The following is a 14,145-nucleotide window of genomic DNA, read 5'->3' as shown; positions in this document are numbered from 1 at the left end:
ATCATGAAGAGAGAATGATGATAATCACTTAAACAGATTGGGATCATAATCAATGGCCGCACTAATTGTCCTTCATTACGCAGCTGCTGTTGGCTCTCAGATGAAATCAGCAGTGGAACGAGCTTCATGGAAAGTTTCTTAGCAAACTTGCACTTTGTGAAATGAGTGAAGTCGTCTCTCTATAATGTGAATAATGACATCACGCAGCCGTCTGAGGATTCTTCTCTGATTGGCTGCAGAACTCCCACTGAAGCATTTTTTTTCATTCACTGTACATGCTGTTTTTAGTGGTACTACTATATATGTATAGTATCAAATGTTGTACTGACTGTTTAGACGTAGATTGGGAACTTGTCATTGTGGTCGTTATTGTTTCTTGTTCCCTTTTGTCTTGGATTTTAATTTACAGTATTGTTTTGCATTATGATGTAACGTTTCCTTGGGTGGACCTCAGGAAGTGTGGTTGCTACCTTGGTGGCGATTAAATAAATAAATACAAATAAATAAATAAACAAAGTCAAAATCTGGAAAACAAACAGTGTTGCATTAAATTCGATCACTTTTCCATTTTGAATTAAAAAAAGGAATAAAGTATACATTAAATTATCAAAAAGTTATATGCATTTCTGCATTGTTATGTGCTAATCCAACCGACATATATCATTTGCTTGACAGAGACCTGATACTTTTTGATAAATATTGTTATTATATTATATACAAAATCTAAACCTTTAAACTTAATAATGTCTTAAGTCTCTTTCTTTACTCCAAAGAGCTCTGTGACTTACTGTCCAACTATCTCTGAATGATGAGCTGGTGTTCTACTGTTTTCTATCTTTAAATAAAAACAGCTCAATGATTATTTTAATGTTTTACTTTTTTCTTAAGCCCGAGTAATGTCTGCAGTTGTCCTCACAAGCTGCAAACCTCCATGCAGGAGGTGGAGCCGCTTGTGTCCTGAGAAGCAAAATCCAAGGGAAAAAAAAAAAAAAACAAAACAGGATTTTGGAAAGTGAGGGGCATCCCCGGTGGAAATGATGTCCTCAGCCACCTTATGGACAAAATATGCTACTGCAAACAGTGACGTTAGAGGAGACAGAGTATAAAAAGGTCCTCACTGCTCAGAGGCTGAATGGCTGCATGAGCAATGACAGCAGACGTGATCCTGCTTTAATATTTCATGGCACAAGCTTCTGTCAATGAGTGTTTAGTTACAATAACACAACATTGTTACATAAACATCTTCCATATTGGGAGGCGACAGTGACAACAACTCATCCTCCAACCACAAACTCCCCAACAGCTGGTCCAAGTACAGAGAGAGAGAGAGAGAGAGAGAGAGAGAACTGAGAGAGAGAGAGAGAGAGAGAGAGAGAGAGAGAGAGAGAGAGAGAGAGAGTGAGAGAGAGAGAGAGAGAGAGAAGAAGTCAGTGGGATGGAAAGTTGAAGTGCATTGTTCTCCGTTAAGATGATCACACAAACTTGATGTCTGTGTTTGTGTGTGTGTGTGTGTGTGTGATGTGTTTGTGTGGGTGTGTGTGTATGTGTGTGGGGGTGTGTGTGTGTATGTGTGTGGGGGTGTGTGTGTGTGTGTGTGTGTGTGTGTGTGTGTGTGTGTGTGTGTGTGTGTGTGTGGTGTGGTTGTGAATGTTTTTTTTGGGTCCGGTGTGTGTGTATGTGTGTGGGTGTGTGTGTGTATGTGTGTGTGTGTGTGTGTGTGTGTGTGTGTGTGTGTGTGTAGTGTAGCAGCCAACAGTTCATGTCACATGTGGAGTTTATATGTTCACACCTCACTCACTGCATCCTGTCTCAATGGATCTCATCTTTCTTCCTCAACCGCTCTATTTCTCTTTTCTCTTCCCTCCATCTTTCCACTTTTTTTTTCTTTTTCTCTCTTCTTCCTCTCCTTCACTCTTTCTTTATTTCTATCTTTTTCACTCTTGTCTCCTTGTTGCCTTTTCCCTCTCTCTCCCTCCCTCCCTCGTCTGTTTCATGTCTGTACGGTTGCCTGTCACTTTTCTTTTTTTCTTCTTCTTCATTCAGCTTCACTCAAACAGAAAATCACAAGTCGACCACAGAAACACACACCATTTGTCGTTCCAAAGGCAAACACTTCCCTCCCTCTCTTCCTCACGCAGCCCTTCAGCCGAGGCAGAGCTTGGCACACACGCACAAACAAAACTAATAAACACACACACACACACACATATAATTGTAGGGATAGCCTGGAGTTGCTGTGAGTTTCCTGGAATAGAACAGAGTACAATAGAAGCGACAGTCAGACTGACCTGTTTGACACGGTCTGGGTTGACGGTGGTCTGCGGCTGCAGGATGCTGACCGGCTCTGTCTTCTGGGTGCTCTGAGGCATCTCCCTCACCTTCTCGGCGATGAAGTCATGGACGCCGTTCAGCGCCTCCACCGTCCCCTGGATCAGACACACCCGCTCTGTCGTGCCTGGACACACACAAACACACACACACACACACACACAGACAGGTCAGGGTGAGTTTAAACTGACAGCAAAAGGAGGACATATTAAGAGCTAATTCAATAAACATCTTAAGCAGGTGGGTGGAGCAGGTAAAGGTTGGATGCTGTGCAGGATTCTGATTTAAAGACGGAAAGAATTTTCTGTTTTCATTATTTTATGTGAGAATGAAAATGAATCATACAGCTGTTCAAAAAAATAACAACTGTGAGACAAAGAAAAGAAACTGTTACGATCTCCACTGGGAGAGTATACGTGCTGCTGCAGCAACGTATAGTAACAGCAAAGTAACAGCGAAGAATTATCAAGAAATGAAACTGAAGATCCAAGTGGAGAAAAAGGAACACATGTTAAATTGTGTGTGGTGCGAGACATTTATAGCAGAAAATTAATTAGAAACTTGTAATTACATATTAGATTAGATTGCTTGAAGTGTGTTGAGGAAAAGCAGAGTTTAACACAAAATACGTCTCGATCACTGCGAGACAGGGAGATGAAGAAGACGGAAGTCTGACAGCACAAAGTCAGTTTGGAGCTAAATGTCTAAAACGTAAATTAAGCCGAGAAAAAAAATGATGTGATCTCGACCTCACACGCAGAACACAACGTAGACTTCACATTTCCGCTGCATCTTCTCACAAACACTCAGTTTACGTCTGTTTCCATGGACGTCGACATTAATCCCCCGGTCGCATGAAAAATAAAAGACGACGCGATGATTTCCAAACTGCTGCTTCAGTCTGGGCCGAACATGTGCGTAAGCTTTAAAAGCTGTACCTTGGAGATTTATATCAGCTCCAAACAAACCTGCTAAAGTCTATAACACAAATCAAAAAGCTGTGGAGGTGCAGAGGATTTATCCTCCGCTACTGCAGCACGAGAAATATGGGATTTATGTTCGCAGAGAAATTCAAAATGCAGCAGAACACCTTAAAAAATATGAAAAAAAAACTATAAGTTTGCATTTGTGCGTGTGTGAATACAGTGCACGTGCCGACACACTGTATGTTACAGTTCATGCACTGCCTCTGCTTCTCCAGGAACATGTGACCAAACACTGAGTGTTTACACGATTAGAAAGTGAGCGACTGAATTGGCGATCAAGAGAAAATCAGACATTCATAAACGGTGCAGTCTGCTGCGGCACAGTAACACATTCATGGAGGTCTGTGTTTTGTCTCTGTGCTGAAACAGATTTGACATGAAACACTGAGAGGCAGGACTTGGCTTCAATTTGATGCTGTTTAAAATCAAGCTGAACACTGTTGGAATCATGATCCTGTGTGAGACCGAGAGTAACTGGTAAATTCATAGATTAGTAAAATGAATAAAAGCGATACAAACACATGATGTGCATGTGATCTCTCATGTTTGAACTCTTTTGTTACAGAACAGGTGTGCATTATAGAATAGAATAGAATAGAATAGAATAGGATAGATCTTTATTGTCATTGTTAAAAAACAACGAAAGTATGTTTAGCAGCTCTTCATCAATGTGTTGTATCTCTGCTTAGCATTTTAAAATACACAAAGTTTCATAAGTTTAGATATTTTTATTCATATTTTCCCACTAGTTCGCAGTTAACCCAGTTCACTTTCCTACAATATGAAAATCAATGAGAGGCTTTTAAAACTTGTTTCACTTGTAATCCATCACAGTCAACATCAGGTCTGCATTCACTTTTTTTTCACTTTTTTTGTCAAGGTTATATGACTTCAGCTGTTGTGATGCAGTTTAAGCGCAGATTAAATCAAAACAATCTGTTCTGCAAATTCACCCTAATAAAAATAATTATTTGTCACAAGAATGTGTTTGTGATCTTTACTCTGATGTTTACACATGCAGCTCCAGCGAGGTTCAGGAGTGTGCTCATTTATTTTCCTGCTTTATATAAATGAAAGAAACCGATGGCTGTAAAAATACCGAAACACAACAGTTTGCAAAATCATTAGCTGCAATGTAAAATATACGACTTTTAGTAAATAGGCCAAAATACGCAAAACCAGAAGTGTGATTCTTAACAGCTGGAAATCAGCACTTTAAACTCAGTCGGTGTTTTCATGACAAACTCCTCTGTGTCCCAATAATACAGACAGACAGACAGACAGACAGACAGACAGACAGACAGACAGACAGACAGACAGAGGGTGTAACAGTGGAGAATCTAGGCCAATGCAAAGCCTCTCAGTCTGACTCTATCTCAACAACACACTGAAAGTAAATCTCTCTTTGCCCCCCCGCTTTCTCTCTCTCTCTCTTTTTCTCTCTCTCTTTTAGCCTTTATTGTTTCTTTTTCCTCTTTCCCGTTTCTCTTTCTCCCTTCCTTCCTCCCCCCCGCTAACTCGCTTTATCTCCCTTTTCGTTTCCCTCATTTCCTTGTCTCCCTCTTCCATGTCTCTCTCTCTCTCTCTCTCTCTCTCTCTCTCTCTCTCTCTCTCTCTCTCCGTCTCTCTCCCTGGACTCCAGTATTTGGCGGGATCCGCTCTTATCTCGGCCCAGCAGTGTGTCAGTTAGCGCTTCCCGTCCCCTCCCTCTCCCTGCATTGTTGGACTGGCTCGGTTTGGCCCGGCTCGGCCCTCTGTGGCTGCCCTGCATGGGAGCAGGGGGATTGAGGGAATGAGGGATAAAAGCTGCTGTATGTGTGTGTATGTGGGGGTTGGGAACTGGTGGTTCATCGTGGTGTAAGGGCAGAGAACTAAATTAAAAATGTTATTTTAATGCTGCCTGGAATTTATTTTAAGACCAATTTAGTTAATAAAATTCAGAAGCAACAATGGTGAGAGTCACGTTGCATTTATGAAACTGCAAAAGCGTATTAAAGAAAAAAAGATGACATAAAAGTATTTGTCAGTTTTCTTCTCATGAAAATTCTGCACAAAGAAAACTTCTTAAACTGTGAATATTTGTGTATTTGAATATGAATTTGAATATTTCGAAAAAGCCTGGATTTGAGGATTCATGGTGCAGCATGGCGGAGCGGTGAAACAACAGAGGCTAAAAATAAAACACACAGCACATTCAGGCATTCGCAGCTTTCGGCTACCTGGCCACACTGGCCCATTGTAATGGCTGTCAGCATTACAGTGGTATGAATTCCCATTCCTATTTTTACAGTGTGTCGACAGCAGTGACAAACAGTCGCTGTTGACAGCAGCTGAATGCTTCGGTCTGGACAAACGAACGTGGTGACGAACTAATAAATCATACAAACGAGGCGTGAGCGCGAGATTTCAGGTGTAGCTTCGTGCTAACAGTCTGTGGGTAAACACTTCAGCATCAGTCTGCATTAATTTAGTATTAATGAGCAGAGTGGCATGTCCGGTGGAGTGTGTGTGTGTGTGTGCGTGTGTGTGTGTGTGTGTGTTGATACTGAGGAAACTGGGCCTTGCCTCTCCTCGACAGCTGGTGCCCTCTGGGTAATCTGGACTCATCCAATCAGAAGCAAGGATTAACAGGCCATTGTCTTGGCATGAGTGTGTGAGTGTGTGTTTGTGTGTGTGTGTGTGTAGCTTGTGATTGTTGTGTGTGCATGTGTGTGTGAGTGTAGCAGGAAAGGCCACTCTGTCAGTGGAGATCATCCTGAAGCTGCTGCACAGCTGTTCCACAGAGCTGCTTCACTTCATCACTAAATATTTACCTAAAGATCAATTAATAATCAGCTGATTGTGATCCTGTTCAGAGGGGGAGGTTTTGAGAATGATGCTCAATGAATCTGTGTTTTACTTAATGATAGTGCGCTCATGTCTCAGTGCCCTGCAGACTCACAATCACACAAATACCAAACCAGTGAGTTTACACTTCCCTCAGAGCTTGAGAGTGAGCTGTGTACTTTGATACTGGTCCCACTGGTGGAAGACATCAGTGTGTGAGTGTGTGTGTGTGTGTGTGTGTGTGTGTGTGTGTGTGTGTCTTTGTATGTAACTTTTGTAAAATGAAGCTCATCGTTTGACATTTTAACAGTTGGAAGCTGTTTCCAAACCTGACGTGCTGCAGCTGCTGCAGCGATATCTGCTCAGTGTTGTTAAGCCTCTTGTGTTTAAATACCAGCTTTATGAGACATTGTTCATGTTGCTGATGTAGAACATGGCAGGGAGAACAATATAATGCATATTTAACATTTCTAATGTGCACGGACACAGTCAACTCATGCCATTTTTGTTCACAGAACATTAAGAACATTAAGTTGTCATTTCGTTTTGCTTTATTGTTTTTTTCTTTTTTTAATTTCAGCTCTGATCAGCACGTTCATAACTGTTTTCATACTCCAGGTGTTTTCAGGTGAAGCTAACAGCTGTCAGTCCTGTTTGGTCGAAAAAATGTGTTGTTTCATCACAACAGGGATTTCAATAAACATAAAACAGGAACTAGCAAACACATTTGCAACGACTGCAGCTGAACCAGCACTGACGTGTGCTCCAGACCACCATGTTAAAGTCCTGATAGGCATGTTTGAGAGGAATAGACCGGAGGTTTATTACAGCATTGGGAAGAAATGGAGATGCATTACAGGACTAAATAACAGAGGGACGTGAACATGAAACAAGACTATGAAAGGAGTGGAGCGAACCGCAACACAAATACAAAGAACTGAGCTCCACAGTCTCCCAAATGTTCCAGTTGTGGAAAGTTTCAGGTCAAAAGGTTGTTAAGTTTCTGATGAAACACCTGCAGCAGTGCCAGGAGGATCTAGTAATGCCAGGTGTTCAACTTCCACTGAGTCAGAAATATTAATGAAAGCTATTCAGCCATGGTGCTGCGCTTCAGTTTCAGTGGCAAACGTTTCATGAATACAGTATCTACTGTATCGGCTGCAGCTCGACTCCAGTCTAACCTGCAGGGTCGAGAACAAAATGTACAAGGGGGGTCAAGTACTGGAGCTCTTCTTTCTATCAAAGGATGATGAGGACCGAAAATGAAAAGCTGTGAAGAGTCTGTGAAATTCATCCCAGACATGAACTGCAGCTCGCTCTTCCCCACGGTGACCAAGTGACCCAACACCACTTTGTTCAGCACCAGAACACTCATCATCATCACCACCGCCATGATCCAGGCTGTGGACCCTGGCAGTTGTTTTTATTATAGTCTAGCTCGCATGACTCACTCCTTCCTCTTCCTCCTCCTCCTCCTCCTCCTCCTCTTCTTCCTCCTCCTCTCCCTGATGACCTGAGAGGCACCGGAGGCAGCCGACAGAAAACACAGTGAGCGGCTTCGCCTCTGATTTCTGACTCACAGTAACTCACTGAAACATATGCATGCTCAGTATGACGATGCACACTGATGCTGCTGGAGAAACTCCGGGATGAGCGACAGTGACATGTTCCTCGGAGCTAAAACTCGAACACAGCGAGCCACATGTTAGCATGTCAGAAATCAAAGCAACCCTATCCAGCAGTGGGAGGGTGCACATCTGCCCTCTGCTGCTACAGGCATGACCAACTTCAGACAGGAGAGAGGGAAGATGCATAATGTTTGTTTTCTTTACAGTGAATATGGTTCGTGCTTTGCTGCAAAATGAAACATACAGAAAAGCTTGAACTTGAACTTTTCAGCCTTTTTTCGTTGCATTTCCTGCCAACGATTTAACAGGCGCAGTCACACTGTGAGGTAATTCTCAGCAGGAAGTGAGAGGAGAGTGGTGTATCAGCGTAACCTCACACTGACCGCTGCTGTCGTGTCGTTACAGTGGCTGCTCACTGTAAAGATGACTAGGTGTCTCACGGCCTGTTAATTGCAGCAGAGCGGTCAATCTGCAGCCAGCAGGCGTGATTCATTCCCTCCAGCCTCCGCCAGCCAAGGGTGGAGAGAGTTGGCCGCTCTGGGCTACCGTAGCTGACAATAAACGCAGATTTACACAGCTCGGAAATGTCCCACTAGATTCTAATGCTTTAAAGGTCAAATGATGGCCAGGGTGTAGATTTCATACTGTACGTGAAGTTCAGTTTGCTTAGAGGGCAGATAAATCTGGATGAGTTTTTTAAAGGCTGAGTTTAAAGTCTTCCATCGGGGCTGTATCACCCTGGGGTTTGAAAGCGGTGGACATTTACCAGGCAGGCGAAGTTTGACGCTATTAAGTTGCATTATAGGAAATGTAGGATCCAGCATTTTTGGACCTTAATTTCTCAAATTGCTGCAGGACTGAGAAATGAGTTAGCATTTTAGCACTCTTGGTTCCCTTATCCTGAAGTCTCTGGGTTTTTTGGATGTGTGTAAAGTCTGTGGTTAACACAAGCTCAAGACATACAATACGCCAGTAAATACCCCAGTCATGATTTATTTAAGCTTTTACATCTGTTAAAAAATGGCTGGTTGCTAACAAGTGGCTAAATGAAACTACAGAGGATGTCGGGGATGTTAAACATCATCACGCTGAATATGAAAACCGATCTGCTCATCCACCTTTACAGCCTCGTGGTGTTTATACTCATGCTCTTATAAACTAATACTAACTTTGTAAGAGTAAGAGGGGACCAGGGTGATGCTAACATCCAGATTGGCCCGCGAAAATACATCAACCCTGCAGCTCTCTGTTGTCAGGTTTATCTGTTGAAACGATTTTCCCAATAATGTTCAATCATTCAAGAAAATATACTTTTATGTGAAAAGGTAATAGTATATAAATAAATACAAATCTAGATTGTACAGTATTTTTGAAGGAATGTTACGTGTGTTGTTTCATGACGGAGTAAAACCAAACTGAACCAATCCTTTGTACAGCCAAAAGCTTGAGCTGTTGTTTTCGTCTTGTATCTGCAACCAGTAAAACAGCTGCTAAATAAAAAATCATCTAGCCTGCGTACATCAGTATGAGCTGCAGAGGCTCTCAGAGCGGGAAAACGTCCCGATCCCATGAATCAAAAGACAAATTAAGGCAGTGATCTGATTTAGGGTCGACAAACTGGACCTCTAAGGAGTATTTTATGTTAATAAATATACAGGCCCTGATGTGAAGAAATCTGTGACTTTCCTCAACAAAGTCAGAAAAGCTTCCATGGCCTGAAAAAATGTTATTCCTTCTTGGTTTATTAATGTTGTTTTTCAGCTCAGACTAGCACTAAAGGCATAAACAGTCTGGTTTCCTCTACAGTTGGGCAGAAAACCGCCAGCCAGAGTAGACGAATATGCGAAACAAGTTGTCAGATATATTCTGGTAAATTCCTGCAAAGTGACCCAATTGTGAAAAAAAAGAAAAAAAAGAAAAAAGATTTTCCCCTGAGAGTCTTTTGAGACCCCTGAAGTTCCCTGAGTGAGTTTCTCAAACTTTTTTAATATTTGAGATATCAGCAGAGAAGAACATAACAGAGGAGGAGAAGAGACAAGATGTGACAGCATTGCCAGAGGTCTTGTGTTCACAGGTACATGATGTTCATCCCCCGCTATGCCGAGATGTACAGCTTTTTCACTTCCAACACCACTCTGATAGAAAAAAAAACATCAGCAGGCGGGAGATAAGACGACTGATACAGAGATACAGAGGTTCACACGACTTCTGTCACATCTGCAAAACATCAAGCCAGGAGAAGGGAGAGGGAGAGACAGAGGAACGGACAGAAACTCAGAGAGGGAGAGGCAGATCGGCGCAGAGTCACGATAGTCATGACAAAATGGAGTGACACCAGAGAAAGAGGGAGACGGAGACGGGCGGAGAGACGGACAGAACGGGATTCAGAGAGAGAAACCTTTGTGAAACCTGTCACAACAAAGCAACGTCAGAAAAAAACAGAGAAGAAGAGACTGCAACATGTATACAGAGACGTAGACAAGGAAAGACACAGTCAAGTAGTACAGGACATGAGAGACACATGCCTACATGTCTTTTTAATCTACAGTGTTTTCAGGTGAAGACGCCGTACTGTATCTTCAAGATATGTTTGTCTAAAGAAACTACTGCCTAAAAAAATGAACTTTAAATCCTTTTAGAGGGTTTGATAATATGTGAGAAAATCAAACTCAGCTTAATGAAGAACATGAAAATCACTAGAAACATAGTTACAATTCTTTTATAATGGATCTGAAACATGAGTGTGTTGTGTTAAAATATCCAGGCAATAATATTTCACAAGCAAACTAAATGGTTATTATTTATCTATAATTTCGCTTGTATTCATTTATGCTTTGGTTTTGCTTCCTGTCATTTTTTTCTCACTTTGTTTTCACTGATTTATTCTGTAGCTCCGCGCAGACAGATATTCACGTCATAGGTCAAAACTGAGAGTGAGACATGCAGAGTGAAAGACTGAATGCAATCATACTGAGACAAAGACAGAGGAATAGGTGGAAAGACAGAAAACAACACATATTAATGAAAAGAGATCCATGCAGAGGGAGAGAGAGAGAGAGAGAGAGAGAGAGAGACTTTGGCATAAAATAAATAAATAAATAAAAACCAGCCCTCAGTATAAAATAACCTCTGAGGCTGCATCAGAGCTGATTGGAAGCACAGTGAGACTTGGCGGCTGGTTTAATGTAAGCTCATTAAACAGATCTCCTTAGGCTGCGGATAAGCTCAGGTTAACTGGCTACCTTTGATCAGATCTGTTGGATTAGCCGACTGTTAGAGGTGCAGCTCAACACCTTGTTGTTCGGCAGGGTTAAAGAGTATATCAAATTTATAGGCTTACAGCCCTGCAGACGAGCAGAGGAGGAGTGGGAGCAGTCAAAAAGAGACGGAGGTCAGCTGCAGATCCTCCTGCCCTGGTATCACGTTTCCACAAGTCTCATAAAGTTTCCACAGGAGCACATGACGAGATGACTTCTCTCATAAAAAAAGGTTAATCCGAGGTTTGAGCGAAAACATGACACAAAAAAACGTCAGAAATTGAGCCGAAGTTCGGTGCAGGAAGTAGTTCCTTAACCAGGATTAGTTTTATAGCAACAAAATGGCAGAAGAAAGTGATCAACTTCATCAGCTACATGCAAAATGTTGTCTACCTTGAAATCAATGCACTACGACACTAGTTATTTCATTTGTAAAAGGGAATGATTTCCTGCCTTGTGCTGTAAAACGACAAAACAGAAATCCCACGAGAGGCTATTCTGTTGCACAGAGGTCTGAAGAGCCCGTCGCCTGCTCTGTGGTCCTTTGTGTCATTGTACTAATGTCTTTAAATGAATGTGCTAATGATTTATTGATTCTTCAGTGCTACATGTGGTACTTCTAAATCCACAAATTATGATCAAGTATCACCTTCTGTCACATGATAAAGAGCCCTCTTCCTCCCGTGCTCTTACTCTGCATTGAAACAGCCTCAGCTTTTCCCTGTAATGTGGGAAAAAGTGCTGACGACGACCGATCGGCCTCTGTCACTGAGAGACGGATGGATTCATTGACTGACACCACACAAAGCCAATGGAAACGACCGCACAGACCTCACTATCCAATTAAAAAGTTTTATGGCCTAAAGAGAGGACAGAAGCAAGGCCGATTGACCATAGATAGATAGATAGATAGATAGATAGATAGATAGATGTTGCATAACCGCTGCTGCAAAGTTTTGGCCTGCAACTCTAAACCGACAAAGGAGGCGGTCAGTCCTCACCCCCTTGACTGATCCTGCTTGGTTACCTTGGCAACTGACAGTCTCACCCCCCTCCCCCAAAACCATGTACACACACATACACTCACACACAATTGTGAATATGCACCAAACACACACTCTTTCATGCAGCTGGGCAGCTGTTGGTGATGTCATGAGTTGTTATTCCAAAGGGAGAGACAGTCCGTGAGATTGGAGACAGAGAGAGAGAGAGAGAGAGAGGGGGAGAGAGAGAGAGAGGGGGAGAGAGAGAGACAGAGAGAGAGAGAGCATGACTGCATGTGCTGATGTAATCAGCAGCAGTAAGGAAACTTGGACCTGTTCTCTGCTGCAGCGGACCAAGTCTTCATTAGAGAGAACAGGACAGAAAGATAGGAGGGGGAGGACGGGAGGCAGCAAAGAAGGAGGGAAAGGGGGGAGAAAGGGAGGAAGGAAGGAAAGATGGAAAAAGGAAGGATGGGAGGACAGAGGAAAGAAGGAAAACTGTCAAAGAAAGAGAAAAGCAAAGATCAAAAGGGAACCCAAGCAAGAAACCTGAAGAAATGAATTAAGGAAGAAAAGAAGGAAGGAAGCAAAGAAAAACAAAAAGATGGAGGAAAGAAAAGAAAACAAGCAAACAAGAAAAAAGAAAGGAAAAACAGAAATCAGGGCTTGGTCCAACGCTGCAGCTTATGTGGATGAAAATGTGATGGTTGCTTTGTAACAGGCTGGCACAGAGTCCAGCTCGTGTCCCCTGAGTGCCCACAGGGCTGTAACACACACTCTCCCACCGGCCTCCACATCATTTACACCAGACAAAATCATGGTCAATTAGGAAAAACTTATTAAATCCTGGAGTTACTGTGGTCAGCTGGCCTGGGGTGCTGCTTTTTTACTGGTCTTTACTGACTTTCACTGACTTTAAAGGCAACACAGCAGGAAAAACAAGAAGTGTTGCTCAGGTATCCTGGTGTCTCGACAGGCCGAGGTGTGAACACTCAACATGAAAGGTCCTGTATATTTCCAGAGTACGGCTTCGACTGGAGCTGAGCGTTGCACTGAGATAAGAAAATGAATTTGAAGAAATCTGTAGCGAGTCCTCCAGAAAACTACAAAAACAAAGAATCACAAGTAATGCAAAGTATTTGTACTGCAAGTTTCAAAAAAGACCAATGCAACACAAACTACATCATATCATATAAAACGTGTGTAAAGGCTCTATAAATGTACCTGTTATTTTAATTGGAATAAAACAGATAGTTGTGTGAGTTATCCTCAAAAAACACAAGGCCGAACATCTTTGTTCAGCGGAACATGTGCTCAGAGAGTTGTGTTTAACATTAATGATGGTCTGTTATCTGCCATTTCCTGTCTCCTCTTCTTCTACTGATACCTCCCCTCTGCTCTCCTCGTCTCCTCATGTTTTTTTTTGAATCTTTTTTTTTTTTTTTTTTTTTTTTTAAAGCAGCACCAGGAACAGTAAAAACATGGTTTCCTGTCAGCCACCCTCCCCCCCTCCCTCCCTCCCTCTGTGTTTCTGCTCACTCACTCTCCCCTGGCTCCTTCCTCTCCTCCCCCTCACCTCCACCACCCCCCGACCCTCACTGTCCTCCTTTATCCGTCCCAAGGTCCAGCAGTGACGGAGCACTCGGTGAGAAGAATAAAGGCAACTCTCTCTAAAGAATAACAAAAGAAGGTGGAAGAAAAGGAAGGAATTCCTCGGCTCTGATGTAACGCTTTTCACTTGGTGAGGCCTGCTGCTCTCCGTCCAGTCTCCACCTCCATGTCCTTCACTCCTCCGATCCACAAAGTCCCTCGCCTGCATATCTGCACACCTCATAAAAATACACTTACAATACATTTTTCATCCCAACTTCGAAGCAATCTGGAGGTGAATTGAGAAATTTAAGAAACGAAGCAAAAATCAATCAAGTTTATCTGGTAAAAATAAAGTAGAGAACGGATGGCAACAAGCTATTTACTGTAAGAGTAAACAAATGAAGCTGTCGTTGCATGTAAAACAATCCTTTAATGACGCTAAGGGGTTTTAAAGTTGTGCTCTGTAACAGGACGCTGCAGCAGGGATTTGAACTTGTGACCTTTTTCTTTACAGGAAACACTCTTCGCTTACTTCTAACCTCCC

At 42.4% G+C, this 14,145-nt stretch overlaps 1 protein-coding gene across 2 annotated transcripts in view; it reads right to left on the bottom strand.

The window, feature by feature from the left end:
- The window catches only part of LOC111216963 (RNA-binding protein Nova-1-like), a 76,663-nt gene that overhangs the window by 17,816 nt on the left and 44,702 nt on the right, over positions 1-14,145 (bottom strand). For both annotated transcript variants that reach the window (XM_022738633.1, XM_022738634.1), the window contains one exon: positions 2,289-2,455. In XM_022738633.1, coding sequence (XP_022594354.1) covers positions 2,289-2,455 — 167 coding nt within the window. The remainder of the gene's footprint in view (positions 1-2,288; positions 2,456-14,145) is intronic.

Source organism: Seriola dumerili, unplaced genomic scaffold, assembly GCF_002260705.1.
Source record: "Seriola dumerili isolate Sdu_G_001 unplaced genomic scaffold, Sdu_1.0 BDQW01000036.1, whole genome shotgun sequence".
In the NCBI taxonomy this organism is placed as follows: Eukaryota; Metazoa; Chordata; class Actinopteri; order Carangiformes; family Carangidae; genus Seriola; species Seriola dumerili.
Note: the sequence above shows the minus strand (reverse complement) of the source record. Positions and strands in the feature narration are given on the sequence as shown.